Raw genomic sequence first — 16,113 nt, forward strand, 5'->3', positions numbered from 1 at the left:
AGATTTGTTAGAGTGTCGTGTAAATCATCATTTCTGTGGAGGTTTGGTGACAAATCTGTGATTTTCCCCCCGTGAAACAACACAGAGACATTTTTGAAAATAACCGCTTCTTAATTTGACCTTAATAAACCAGGGTTACGAGGCTAATGTGGCAGTTTGATGATGAAGCCCTGCCCCCTTTTATTCAGTTTTTTATTTCCTCTCTCTTCCTCTCTCTCTGTCTTTGTGTGTCAAAAACATTTAAGATGTGCCCCCCCCCCCCCCCCCCCCACACACACACACACATACACACACCCACCCCGCACATTCCAACGCCATTATGTGACATTGTTGCTGAATAAAAGGCCGTATTATGTTCCACTGCACCCCCCTCCCACCCCCCACCCCCCAGTAAAAGGGCAGAAGTGGACCCAGTTTTTTATCTGCTGAACGAATCAATCAGGATTATGTCAGCTGAAAAGAATCACAGACAGCAGTCGCCAAGCGCTCTGTGTGTGTGTGTCGTTGTGTGTGTGTCTGTGTGTGTGTCTGTGTGTGTGTGTCGTTGTGTGTGTGTGTGTGCGTGCGTGTGTTTGTGTGTCTGTGTGTGTGCGCGAAGGATGGGAAATGTGCAAAGAAGGAAAGCACTTGTTGGTTATGAACATGCCCCGGCTCAGTGACACAAATGTCATTTTGGTTGCGGGGAAAAAAAAAGTGAGAGGATTTCTTATTTAATGTATTTGCACCACGCCCCCACACACACACACATACACACACACACACACTACCCCCCCCCTCAGTCCAGCCCTTTGTCTTCCTCTGTGGGAGGATTGGAAGGCCACTAATTATCATTTCATCAGAAATGATTAGGAGATCAAACAGGGATCGAATGCCATTTCCTTCCATTAATATGGGGGGTTTAGAGAAGCTGTCATGGCTCGGCTTGTCCTCGCGGCCAAGAGAGACAGACAGAGAGAGAGACAGACAGAGAGAGAAAGTAAATAATAGGAGGGGAAAGAGAACGAGGGAAGAAAGGAGAGTGGAGACGAGGCTTAAGAGGAGGGAGGGACAGGATGGGACAGAGGTTTGGCAACAGAAAGACTTTTGTGTCAACTGAAGAACAGAAAGAGAAGTTTTCATGAAAGCTGAACATAATCATTCATCTGTCACTGTGTTTCTCAGTGTATCCATTCATGGTTGCAGCGATTCATTGGTTTCTAAATTCATCGTTTCATCAATTATGAAACAATTACTAAATCGTCAACTATTTTGGTAATCGATGAATTGGTTTGAAGCTTTTTTTCATTGATAAAAACAAGATTTCTGAGGGTTTTCAGCTTCTTAAATGTGAAGATTTCCTCGTTTCTTTGCTCCATAAAACAAAGAAATCATTTTGGTTTGGGGACAAAAACAAAGACATTTGAGAACATCATCGTTTCCAGGTTTGACGAACACTGATCCACGTTTTTAACGTTTCCTGACGTTTTATTATGGACCAAACGATGATTCATAGAGAGAATAATCTTTAGTTGCAGCTCTTATTTAAAACGTTTAAAAAAAGTAGAGTTTAGAGTTTTTTAATTTACTAAATAAATCAAACTACAGAAAAACAATGAAACGATCAGAACCAGACTCAGCGATGTGCAGCATCTGCTGAGACAGGTTGTGGTGAAAGGAAAAGAGAGAGAGAGAGAGAGAGAGAGACACCACAATTGTATGAAGTTATAAGTTTAGACAAGGGCGTTACTATCCCCAACGCTGGCTCTAAAGTGTTCAACTTGTTTCTTTGTAACCAAACAGATCAGAAAGTCATCATTTACCTTTTCAGTTTTTCCCTCGTTTACTTCACAGGAAAACTTTCACATTTTAGTCTCAACTTTGAAAGTTTTCAGGGCAAAAACGAGGAGGAAAGAAAGAGAAAGAGAGCGAGGCGATGAATAAGTGACACCTAACAAAGTTAGATGTTTCCATTAGACGATCAGAGCGACTGGAGGTGGATCTGTGAGACGAGAGCGCAGCACAGGGCTCACAATCGTGCTGCTGATTGTTTGCAGCGCGTCAGATGAGAGAAATGTCAAAGAGAATATGAGAGATGACCTCTGTGTTCATCGCCCATTAATGACCCTGCAGCTCCCAGCTTCATTTTCCCTCTCATCAGAAACATTAAAAACACACACACACACACACACACACACACACCTCCTGTCTCCAGCAGTCATTTCCCCGCATTGTATTTATGTATTGAAAAAAAAAGGTAATAGATCAAGCACATTCCATTATTCTCTTATAAGATCATTAGCAAATATAATTAGATATGAAAGAAAGTAATTTGGAGAGGAGAGGGGAGAAAAGCGCTATCAGGCAGAGAAGACAGATTGTAGCATCACAGTGTTTGGGCTTAAATTGCTCAGCGGAGGTTTTTATCACGCCGCCAATCTTTGAGCCTCAGAAAGACTTTTACAGACGAAGAGCGGAAAAGATACAACGTGTGTGTGTGTGTGTGTGTGTTTCATACACCTCCTCCTCCTCCTCCTCCTCCTCCTCCTGAATGTCTTCGTCCTGTCATCGTCACCTCGCAGCAGACCCCGAGAGTTAGCATCGGAAAACACACACAAACGCAAACACACACAAACGCAAACACACACAAACGCAAACACACACACGTGAGTTTATAAAAAGAAAAAACACACAGAAGCTTTTTAACCTCGCGCCGCGCACACACACACACACACACACACACACACGTCTGCAACTGCTTTAAAATAATATTGTGTTCCACCTTGAAGTGGAGCTTTGTGAGGAAAACCTTCCTCCTCCTCCTCCTCACTCTCCACCCGCATGCAGGAGTTTTTTCCCGTCACTCTTTGTTGCACCTGAACGCAGCACAGTGTTTGTCTAACAGGGATCTGAGTGCGACGCAGACTGAGAGCAACAACAACACAAATCTCTCCCTCACCCCTTCTTCTTCCTCCTCTTCTTCCTCTTCTTCTTCTTCTTCTTCTTTTTTAGTAGTGCTTTGAGGGATCGGGGAGGAGGAGGGAGAGGATGGGGGTGAGGGGGGTGAGGGTGGATGTGGATTTTTCTAGTCTTTTGTGTGAATCACAGGGAATGCTAACTATAAACATCCTGTATTCATTAAAACCATCTAAAAATACAATTTTTAGCTAAGGGGGTGGAGGAGAAGGGCGGGGTGGGGGGGCAGCGGTGGGTGGGTGGGGGTGCGTTCACTTCCTCCTCGGTGTATACAAGCCGCGTTACGCCTGGTGCTGCTTCATATTTACATATTTATAAATGCAGCGGCTGTACAATGACAGGGCCGTGCCAAGAACAACTCTTTCCCTGAGAGCGCGGGGCCCCGGGGGGGGGGGGCTAACAAAGGAACCACAGCCTCTGTTCCTCTAGCTGCTGTCCAGAGATGATGCTGTGATATAACATGATGTAAATGTGTCACGTAACATTCATTTTCTACCACTTTATCATCCACGTGTGTGTGTGGGGGGGGGGGGGGGGGGGGGGGGAATTCAAACTCGCGCTCACTGATGCAAAATCTGAGACCAAAACTAAAGCAACAAAATACAAATAAGAAACATGTGAAGCTTCTGTAGCTCCTGAAGTTCTCCATCCAGTGACGTTGTAAATAAAAGTGGACGCCGTCTCCCACTTTATAAACATAGAAGTAGCAGTTAACCACCAGGGGGCGACTCTACTGGTCGAGAGAGGAACTCCGTTTGAATGAAAGTCTATAAACAAGATAAAATTCTACTACTTATTTCATTCATAAATTAAAAAAATGAAACAATGTTCACAAAATAGACGATAAAAGAATAAAACATGGAAAACATCAGACAAACGTTCTGCTGCTGGATCTGAACTCTGCCCGGTTACACTTTGAGTCATTTTTCTTGCAATTATTAAAAAAATTCCATCCAAATAAAGGAAATACTTGTTTTACATGAAAATAAAATTTATCAGGTATATATAAAAAAACAACCTAATAATTGCTTAAGATAAGGAAGAGAAACGACACACACACACACACAGGGTCCGGTGTCATTGTTCACCTGTGGGAACAGCGGACAGATCCCGGAGCTGCGAGTTCCCTCTCACCAGATGTTTTCTCCTCTTCTTTCACAATAACTTCACTTTCACTGCAGTCTGCCGTCTCAGAAGGCACCACCGGGGGGCGCACTTACTCCTTCACACACAGAGGCGCGCACACACACGTCAGGGCACAGGGGCTCAAGTTAACATAAGGGGCACCCCTCGCCTTATAGTCATTTAGAATAAAATCATTTCTTATTTCTATCACAACTTAGTTTTTAGTAAAAAAAAAAAAATCAACCTTATTTTGAAATATTGTAAAATAAATAATTATTTCGTCATTATTTTTCATAAATGTCAGTATAAGAATTATCTTTTCATTTTTCTTCATATTCTTGACATAAAAGAAGACAGTGAACAAAAATCAAAGATTGTATGTATATTTATTAATATTAGTTCAATTAACCTTTAAATATCATCATATTTAACTGAGAATTGATTTGCAGGGTCACTGAGATTAGTGTCAAATATGAAATCACATTGAAAAGTGCTCAGAGGTGTTTATCTTTATAAATATGTCTCTTATTTAGTTTTTTTACTGTATTTTATTATTATTAATAATAATAATAATAATAATAATAATAATAATAATAATAATGATGATAAAGATAAAGAATAGAACTAAATGTTGTGACGTGATGTGAGAGAAAGGCAGAATGTTTGAATGAAACAATCGTATTATCGCATGAATTCAGGTGATGAACGAATGCCAGGCGTGTTTTCTGTGCGTGTGCGTGCGTGTGCGTGTGTGTGTGCGTGCGTGCGTGTGTGTGTGTGTGTGTGTGTGTGTGTGTGAGCTGCAGCTGCCTCTCTGCCCGAATGGGAAATTAAAAGCTGCAACAGAAAGAGAAGTTAACGCCGAAATCTATAAAGTTGGCGGGGAAATGTCTCCCCCTTCGCAGCGGCAGTTGTTTGGGGAGAAGGAGCCGCGCGCTTAAATAATAACATTCCAGGTGGCTCAGTTAATGAACAGTGAAAATCAAATATGGGGCCTAATCTGGAGCTCGTTACGGGAACTTTCTTTACAGGGATGTCAAAGGCAAAACGTGCCCTCAGGGGCCCGGGGGGGGGGGGGGGGACTTTATCTTTATCTTTATATATAAGAACAGATTTGATCTGTGATAGAAAATAAAAAAGATGTCGCAGTTATTAAACTGTGATGATCAGTGACGCTGACAGGTGGCGCTGTCTCTGTCTGTGTGACGTCATGTGTTTGTGTCGTTCATTAAAGGAAACGATGTTTCTCTCTCTCTGAGCTCCTCGCTCTTATTTCCTGCCTTAGTTTGCCATCTAGTGGTGAAAGTGCGTCATGAACCAAGTCATTTGCAGGTATAATAATAATATATTAAATCCTGACGAGATCTCTGAGAAAAGGACAATTTGACTGACAGGGACTGATGAATTCTTTTTATCTTAACATATTAGGTGCATATTTAAGTCTTTGTTCGATTTAGTTTTTCACATTTCCACATTTTTGTGCATTAATTATGTTAAAATGAACTAATTATATGACTTTTATTGGACTTTTGTGGATGATGGATGGATGAGGGTTGTTGGACGTACGTTATTGAGGAAAAACACTTGTGTTACAGCAACTCAGTAAATAACTGACGATAGAAACTATGAAATATGAAGCATCACAATGTTACAGAAAAGAATAATAATGAGAGTAATCAATAGTTCTTATTTATAAAGAATATCTCAGAAACGTTAGTCAGTGCGTCTCAGAAAATGACACAAAAGTCAAATAAAAACACAAACTGTCCATAAAAATGATTAAAATGAAGGTTTTTAAAATATTTTATTGTTTTTATATGTTTTTTATTCTAAGATTTTTTTAACCGCCTTTATACACCAAATGTATTTTAAAAAATACTTTTCTTCCCCTTTTGAAGCTTTAAAATCTCTACTTCTTCTTTTCTTATGTTGTTTTTTTAATTAAATGTGGTTTCATGTATGAATGATTCCATATTAACATTATTATTAGTATTCATAGTAGTATTACATCAGTTTGGTTTGCATTGACTTCCATTCATTTAAAGACTAAATAAAACACTAACTGTCTCATTCTCACTAAGGACCCTTAACCCTTAAACCAGGTCTTAACCCTCAGAAAGCCCTTTTCGTGGTCCTCACAAAGACACAAACACACACACACAGGTAAAGCATCGACACACACATGGATTAATGTGACTTCCTTTCACGAGTCACTTCTTACACGTTTTTCAGTCGCTGCTTTAGTTTCATTAGAGTGAAAACAGTGTGTAATTATATCACACACACACACACACACAGAGTTATTACTCAGAGTCACACTCTTCTGCCACAGTTCAAATAAAAGCCCCGTGTTTTAATTTGCTTCTTTGTCAGATTCATAACGGCACTTTAAAAAGAACACGACATGCAAATGTGTTTTATTGCAAAATCATTTTCCCCCCAGAAGTTGCTGAGTGAAGGAAAAGTTGCATTATTTATTATTATTATTATTATTATTATTATTATTATTATTATTTATATAGTGGCCGCAGCTGTGGGACGTCATTACAGACGCTCTGAACCTTTTATTAGGATTATTCACTTCACTTCACTTCACTCGTGTCATTTTAAAGACGATGATCTCGCCGAGTGAAATCAGAGCAAAGGAAAACGGGATTAATACGAGTTCTTCTGACGAGCAGCGTCTTTTTTTCTACTTTATTTGTCGTTTTATTTCCATTTCATTAACATTAGTGTCCAAGAAACACAAGAAATGATGTTTAAGATTAAAATAAAGAGGTTATATTGTTGCTAATCTGACAGTTTAATTGTTTATATAGTGTGTTCATATTGTTCGTACCATGATTTTTAACCTAAATTATGAAGTCATTTTCAATTTAAAGGTGTTTACTTTGAGCTCTTTAAGTCAAATTCATAAATAAAAACCCACTTCCTGTACAGGTTTAAATATGTGACAAATACATTCAGACTAATTCATGGAAGTTTTATTATGGATCAACTTTTTTGAAATGTTTTCACACTAACATGAGACCCACACTCACCCACACCACATGTTTTTTCCTCCTGTTTTTTAGGTGAAATGACCCTTTATTGACTTAAAATGGTTTGAGTTTATATAATCTACATGAGATTAAATCTACAATATCTTTACGAACATGTTTGTGTCTTTATCTCATTGTTAGACAGACTTTTCCAACAGGAAACTCACGTTTGTCTCTCCCACACCAAACTCCACAGAGAAAATCAGTCATTTAAGCTGGTGTGGACTCAGGGGCTGCTGGTCTACTGCTGCCTCGTGTGGTCACTTTGTGTCACTTTATTAAATGTGAGTGAAGGTGAAAGTGAAACTTTGACAAGATTACAAATGTTTAACTTACTCACGGAGGCAGCAGTGGATCCACAGCGTCTGTGTGCTGTGACGTTAAATCACTGATTTTCTCTGTGGGGTTTGGTGCAGGGAGGGCAGTGATGTTGCTGAGTGTGTGTGTGTGTGCGTGTGTGTGTGTGTGTGTGTGCATGTGCGTGTGCATGTGTGTGTGTGTGTGCGTGTGTGTACTGTAGGGTGGGGTCAGGTTGTGTTTGGGTCCGTGGTGCTAATCTGCCTCTTCTTCTTCTCTCATTGGTCGTAGTGCACCTGTGGGTGGGAGAGGAGGACGACCAGCCCATGACCCATGACCCCGCGCTGACCCACGACCCCAGCCGCCTTAACAGCGACCTTAACCACCCTAACAACCGTAACCTAGGCGACCCCGAGGGGCTGGATGCCCAAGCTGTAAACAAAGGCTAAAGACGGCAGCGAGAGAGGGCAGGATGATGATGAGGAGGAGGAGGAGGAGGAGGAGGAAGAAGGCGATGATGATGATGATGATGATGATGATGATGAAGGATGAAGGATAAATGAAGGAAAACACTATAAAAGACTTTATTTAAGATGAAAAAAAAAACACATACTACCGTCAGAGGAGGTGAGGACCGTGTGAAGGACAGTTGTTTTGGGGACGGATTTACGTGACGGACCTAACGGCTTTTTTTCTTGGACACTAAAAAAGAAAGAAAAAAGAAAAAAAGAGAAAAAAAAGAAGTGACTTTCCAGTTTTGTCTCCCGTGGTCTGAGCGATCCTCGTCTTTGTCGTCTTATCTCTTCTATGATGTTTTAGTTCTGACTTTGATTTGATTTTGGATGGAACTTCCTGTCTGATTAGCAACTCTGATACATTCCTTGAGCTAGAAAGGTTTGTCCTTTTTTTTGTTTTGTTTTTCTTGATTTTTAGTTTCAAAGTGTTTGTGATTGAAATCAAAGACGTTTCCTCTCCTGGTAAATCCTGAAGGCGACGCTCGTGTCTCGTGGACGGACGTCGTGTCGTACTGGAATGTATTTTACTGTAGAAACAGAGACTCAAGCGGAACTGGACTGTCCACGCAGCGGCATTCAAGCACATCCCCCCCCCCCCCCCCCAGAGCGGCCACTCGAGGGCGCCATCGAGTCACTGTTTATGTCCCGTGGTCGTCGTCGTGCGTGGGAACTCGTGCTGGTTGATTTAAAAAAAAAAAAAAAGGACAGGGCGACATGTGACAATCTATGAAAAGACAAAAAGAAAATCCCTGAAGTCCTGATAGATGCTGATCTGCAGACGAACACGGAGACATGAGATTATGTTGTGTTTATTTACAAGTCTTCATCAGGGTCTGACTAACGTTTCATAATCCACTTCATCTCAAATCACCACTTCTCAGGCAAATTCTGACTCTAATCTCAAACTCTCAAATTCAGATTTTTTTTTTTCCACAATCCCAGAATTTGGACTCTTTTTAAATCCTGACTTTAATCTCAAACTTTAATCCCAAAATTCTGACTTTAATCTCAAACTTTAATCCCAGAATGACTCTTTTTTGAATCCTGAATTTACTTTAATCCAAGAATTCTGACTTTAATCCAAGAATTCTGACTTTAATCTCAGACTTTAATCCAATAATTCTGACTCAAAATACTGTCTTAGAATTAGAGATTTAACTTCATATTTCGGTGTTTCCTCCGCGTTCATCTCGCAGTATCAGCGTGTAACAAAGACTTGTGTGTTTTTTTACTTTCCTCCACTTCCCTCCTCTCATGTAATCTACAACAGTGGTTCTCAAGCACTGGGTCAGGGCCCACAGATGGGTCACAAGAGAATTTTTTTGGGTCCCCCCCCAAAACAAATGTGCAGAATTCTTCCAACGTTTTAGTTTCAGATTTTCCGTGTGTATGTTTTTAAATAAAGTGCATAAAGAAAATGATTTGTTTACAAATTGAAAAATGATATTTGCTGTAAATGAGTCGTTACATTATGCACAAAGTTTGTCTTGTCACGTTTTTTTTTATTGTGATTTGGGTCATGATTGTTTGTCATCTTTAAAAAGTCACGTCCCACATATGGAAAGTTATTCTCCAGTGATGAAACAGTAAATATACATTATAAATGATATAAAAGGTGAAAGGTGGTTCTGATGGTTCCATAAATGTCCTGGAAGTGAATCCCCTCTCTGCTGCAGGTCTTCAGCTTCTTCTGTCTGTTCTTCTCATTCTGTATCGTTCACCGCTGCAGATGCGCACAAGGATTAGAGCCACATGGCAGCGTTTTATGGAAAACAAACTTCATATTTAAAAGAAGACAACATTCTGGGATTAAAGTCAGAATTATGAAAGAAAAATATGAATTCTTATTTTAATCTCAGAAGTATTTGTTCTCAGAACAGAATTCAGACTTTAATTGTAGAATTCTTACTTTAATCTCAGGCTTTAATCTCAGAATTCAGATTTTTTCCCACCTCAAAATAATTTTTTCTCACTTAAATTTCAAATTTAAATCTCAGAATTCAGATTTAGTTTTTGCTGCAAAAATTCTTTTATACTTTAATCTCAGAATTTGATTTTTTTTTCAGCTGATTATTTTTTCTGACATAAATCTCAAACTTTAATAAGAGAATTCAGACCTTCACCCTCAGAATTTTGAATTTAATCTCAGAATTCCGATTGTTTTTCGCCTCAGAATCCTGATTTAAATCTCCAACTTTAATCTCAGAATTCTAAAAATGAACTTTAAAATTCAAAATGTTGTTTCCACAAAACCCTTTTTCCTCACACGTGGCTCTAATCCTCTTCCGTAGCGCAGCCACAGATGCTAAATGTACATAGAAAGATAAACAGTAACAGTAGTTTATAAAAAGAGAGGAAAATAAAAGATTTGTGACAAGGAAACGCAAACGAGTGACAGTCGTTTTCACAGCCACGCTCAAAAAAAACCAAACCACGTGTGTGAGGAGGGATTAACGTTGTTGTTTTTTAATTATTATTATTTCTTCGTCACCCCCCCGCTCCTCCTCCTCCTCCGCCTCCAGAGCTCTGTAGCGTCGCAGGCGTTTGTAAGATACTGCCACCGATCATTGTTGCACAGTGTTAATGACTACTGATGTATTTACTTTAAAATGAGATTTTAAAGAAACACAAAAAACAAAAACAACAATGACAACAAAAAACCTGGGGGAGGGTGAAACCTTGTGTATAGCCTTAGATACACGTCATCTGTTCTCGCTTCTACAAAAAAAAGCTATGTAGCTGTGCTAGACTGTAGGGTTTTTATTTTGATTTTTTTTATATATATAAATATATATATATATATATATATGTACTGTACATTAATGCCTTCTCCATTTACTGATTAAAGAAGAAAAAACTAAAAGAAAAAAGATGACAATCGTCTCCTGTGCTGCAAACATATTTGCCCCTCCCCCTCCCCCCGCCCCCCCATATATACAGGCTCCATTATGAGTAGAGGGATTTTCTTTATTTCTTTTTCCTATTTGTTTCTTTGGTTCTACAGAAGTATTTGGCACTGTGATAGTATTATAAATCCAAACCTATACAGTATAAAACTAGATAACTAACTAAACTGAAGGTGTGTGTTTGTGTGTCCCTTGGCTTTGTGAAATGTTTCTACGTCAAACTTTTTTGTGAACCCAGAGAAGAATTCTAAGTCGGTATAATATACAGTCCAAATATAATACTTCCTATTTTTATTTTTCTTTATTCTCCTCCATTGGCCTCTTTAATGTATGTGGCTTTTAAATGAATTGTTTTTTGTATGCAAATCCCCCCTTTGACCTGCAGCGTTCAGCAGCATGACTCAAAATCCACACACAAAGCTGCGGAACATTCACTCATTCATGCAGAAAACGAAAAAGCCATTTTTTTCCCCCCTTTTATTCGTTTTCGATATATAAACCAGGAAAAGGAGGGGGATTTAAAACTAAAAATAATCACAGAAGTGAAGTGAGAAGCAGCGGTTGTTGTTGGGGGGAAACGGGTGTGAATTTGGAGGGAGGGAGTGAGCGAGTGAGGGAGGAATTCTGGGAAATGTGGTCCTACATGTGGTCCTCGACGGCTTTGACCTCCGAACCAGCGATGATGAGCATTCCACTCCACGTGTTATGTACAAAAAAAATCCCGTCTCGTGAGCTGAACACTCTTTATGTTTTGCTGTATCCTCATGGCAGATGCTTCGTTTTGTAACTACTGAACTGTACTTATAATAAAAATAAAATGTATTCAAACAAACAAGAGGATTGTGACCGCAATGGATTGTTTCAGGTTTTATTATTTTTCATTTTTCATTTCACTTGGTGTTATTGGTAGACTCCGCCGTAAAACTTCCAAGAACACTTTTGTTTGGTTTGTTTGTGAGTCTGTTTTTCTTTTAGAAACTTCCATCAAGTACGTTTCTGCAGGTTTTTGGTAAGAATCTAACAACTGATGATGTCACAAACAAAACCAGGCAATCAGACCCCACAAGCTCACACTTCAATACTCTGTTCTCTTGTAAGTCGCTTTGGATAAAAGCCTCTTCTAAAATCTTAAATGTAAATTACATTACATCATATTACATTACATTACATTACATTACATTACATTACATGTCATTTAGCAGACGCTTTTATCCAACGCGACTTACAAGGGAATTGAGTACAATCTGCCAATTCACGTAACAAGCCTCTATCGGCCTCTGCTGGTCGTATAAGTAAGTGAGCCTCTAAAAAATATAATTTTTTTCACATTTTGGACGACATGCTATACTATGACATTTTTGATTGATTTTGGACGACATGCTAAACTATGAATTTTTTGATTGATTTTGGACGACATACTATACTATGACTTGTTTGAGCGATTTTGGACAACATGCTATACTGTGACTTTTTTGACTGATTTTGGACGACATGCTATACTATGACTTTTTTGACTGATTTTGGACGACATACTATACTATGACTTTTTTGATTGATTTTGGACGACATGCTATACTATGACTTTTTTGACTGATTTTGGACGACATACTATACTATGACTTTTTTGATTGATTTTGGACGACATGCTATACTATGACTTTTTTGATTGATTTTGGACGACATGCTATACTATGACTTTTTTGATTGATTTTTGACGAAATACTATACTATGACTTTTTTGATTGATTTTGGACGACATGCTATACTATGACTTTTTTGATTGATTTTGGACGACATGCTATACTATGACTTTTTTGACTGATTTTGGACGACATACTATACTATGACTTTTTGAAGTGATTTTTGACGACATGCTATACTATGACTTTTTTGATTGATTTTTGACGAAATACTATACTATGACTTTTTGAAGTGATTTTGGACGACATGCTATACTATGACTTTTTTGATTGATTTTGGACGACATGCTATACTATGACTTTTTTGACTGATTTAGGACGACATGCTATACTATGACTTTTTTGACTGATTTTGGACGACATGCTATACTATGACTTTTTTGATTGATTTTGGACGACATGCTATACTATGACTTTTTTGATTGATTTTGGACGACATGCTATACTATGACTTTTTTGATTGATTTTGGACGACATGCTATACTATGACTTTTTTGGACGACATGCTATACTATGACTTTTTTGACTGATTTTGGACGACATACTATACTACGACATTTTTGATTGATTTTTGACGACATACTATACTATGACTTTTTTTCATGATTTTCGACGACATACTATACTATTACTTTTTTTCATTATTTTCGACGACATACTATACTATGACTTTTTTGTCTCATTTTGGACGACATACTATACTACGACTTTTTTGATTTATTTTTGACGACATACTATACTATGACTTTTTTTCATGATTTTCGACGACATACTATACTATGACTTTTTTGATTGATTTTTGACGACATACTATACTATGACTTTTTTGACTGATTTTGGACGACATACTATACTATGACTTTTTGAAGTGATTTTTGACGACATGCTATACTATGACTTTTTTGATTGATTTTTGACGACATGCTATACTATGACTTTTTTGATTGATTTTTGACGACATGCTATACTATGACTTTTTTGATTGATTTTGGACGACATGCTATACTATGACTTTTTTGGACGACATGCTATACTATGACTTTTTTGACTGATTTTGGACGACATACTATACTATGACTTTTTGAAGTGATTTTTGACGACATGCTATACTATGACTTTTTTGATTGATTTTGGACGACATGCTATACTATGACTTTTTTGATTGATTTTTGACGACATGCTATACTATGACTTTTTTGGACGACATGCTATAGTATGACTTTTTTGACTGATTTTGGACGACATACTATACTACAACATTTTTGATTGATTTTTGACGACATACTATACTATGACTTTTTTGATTGATTTTGGACGACATGCTATACTATGACTTTTTTGACTGATTTTGGACGACATACTATACTATGACTTTTTGAAGTGATTTTTGACGACATGCTATACTATGACTTTTTTGATTGATTTTTGACGAAATACTATACTATGACTTTTTGAAGTGATTTTGGACGACATGCTATACTATGACTTTTTTGATTGATTTTGGACGACATGCTATACTATGACTTTTTTGACTGATTTAGGACGACATGCTATACTATGACTTTTTTGACTGATTTTGGACGACATGCTATACTATGACTTTTTTGATTGATTTTGGACGACATGCTATACTATGACTTTTTTGATTGATTTTGGACGACATGCTATACTATGACTTTTTTGATTGATTTTGGACGACATGCTATACTATGACTTTTTTGGACGACATGCTATACTATGACTTTTTTGACTGATTTTGGACGACATACTATACTACGACATTTTTGATTGATTTTTGACGACATACTATACTATGACTTTTTTTCATGATTTTCGACGACATACTATACTATTACTTTTTTTCATTATTTTCGACGACATACTATACTATGACTTTTTTGTCTCATTTTGGACGACATACTATACTACGACTTTTTTGATTTATTTTTGACGACATACTATACTATGACTTTTTTTCATGATTTTCGACGACATACTATACTATGACTTTTTTGATTGATTTTTGACGACATACTATACTATGACTTTTTTGACTGATTTTGGACGACATACTATACTATGACTTTTTGAAGTGATTTTTGACGACATGCTATACTATGACTTTTTTGATTGATTTTTGACGACATGCTATACTATGACTTTTTTGATTGATTTTTGACGACATGCTATACTATGACTTTTTTGATTGATTTTGGACGACATGCTATACTATGACTTTTTTGGACGACATGCTATACTATGACTTTTTTGACTGATTTTGGACGACATACTATACTATGACTTTTTGAAGTGATTTTTGACGACATGCTATACTATGACTTTTTTGATTGATTTTGGACGACATGCTATACTATGACTTTTTTGATTGATTTTTGACGACATGCTATACTATGACTTTTTTGGACGACATGCTATAGTATGACTTTTTTGACTGATTTTGGACGACATACTATACTACAACATTTTTGATTGATTTTTGACGACATACTATACTATGACTTTTTTTCATGATTTTCGACGACATACTATACTATGACTTTTTTCATGATTTTCGACGACATACTATACTATGACTTTTTTTCATGATTTTCGACGACATGCTATACTATGACTTTTTTGATTGATTTTTGACGACATGCTATACTATGACTTTTTTGATTGATTTTGGACGACATGCTATACTATGACTTTTTTGACTGATTTTGGACGACATACTATATATGACTTTTTGAAGTGATTTTTGACGACATGGCATACTATGACTTTTTTTATTGATTTTGGACGACATGCTTTACTATGACTTTTTTGATTGATTTTGGACGACATGCTATACTATGACTTTTTTGACTGATTTTGGACGACATACTATACTATGACTTTTTTGACTGATTTTGGACGACATGCTATACTATGACTTTTTTGGACGACATACTATACCATGACTTTTTTCATGATTTTTGACGACATACTATACTATGACTTTTTTTCATGATTTTCGACGACATACTATACTATGACTTTTTTCATGATTTTTGACGACATACCATACTATGACTTTTTTTCATGATTTTCGACGACATACTATACTATGACTTTTTTCATGATTTTTGACGACATACCATAATATGACTTTTTTCATGATTTTCAACGACATACTATACTATGACTTTTTTTCATGATTTTCGACGACATATTATACTATGACTTTTTTTCCATTATTTTCAACGACATACTATACTATGACTTTTTTGACTGATTTTCGACGACATACTCTACTATGACTTTTTTTCATTATTTTCGACGACATACTATACTATGACTTTTTTGACTGATTTTCGACGACATACTCTACTATGACTTTTTTTCATTATTTTCGACGACATACTATACTATGACTTTTTTGTCTCATTTTGGACGACATACTATACTACGACTTTTTTGATTGATTTTTGACGACATACTATACTATGACTTTTTTTCATGATTTTCGACGACACACTATACTATGACTTTTTTGATTGATTTTTGACGACATACTATACTATGACTTTTTTGA

General features: G+C 37.2%; 1 protein-coding gene across 4 annotated transcripts in view; it reads left to right on the forward strand.

Annotated features, from left to right (window-relative positions):
- The window catches only part of znf536 (zinc finger protein 536), a 317,559-nt gene that overhangs the window by 267,604 nt on the left and 33,842 nt on the right, over positions 1-16,113 (forward strand). The window contains exon 8 of one of the 4 annotated variants that reach the window (XM_058629153.1): positions 7,707-9,264. The exons of the other annotated variants lie outside the window; for them this stretch is intronic. Within the exon in view, the coding sequence (XP_058485136.1) occupies positions 7,707-7,864 (158 nt within the window). The 3' untranslated portion in view covers positions 7,865-9,264. Of the gene's footprint in view, positions 1-7,706; positions 9,265-16,113 lie in introns of those variants that run through there. 4 annotated transcript variants of the gene reach the window in all.

The sequence above is a fragment of the Solea solea genome, chromosome 5 (genome assembly GCF_958295425.1).
Source record: "Solea solea chromosome 5, fSolSol10.1, whole genome shotgun sequence".
NCBI classification, from domain to species: Eukaryota; Metazoa; Chordata; class Actinopteri; order Pleuronectiformes; family Soleidae; genus Solea; species Solea solea.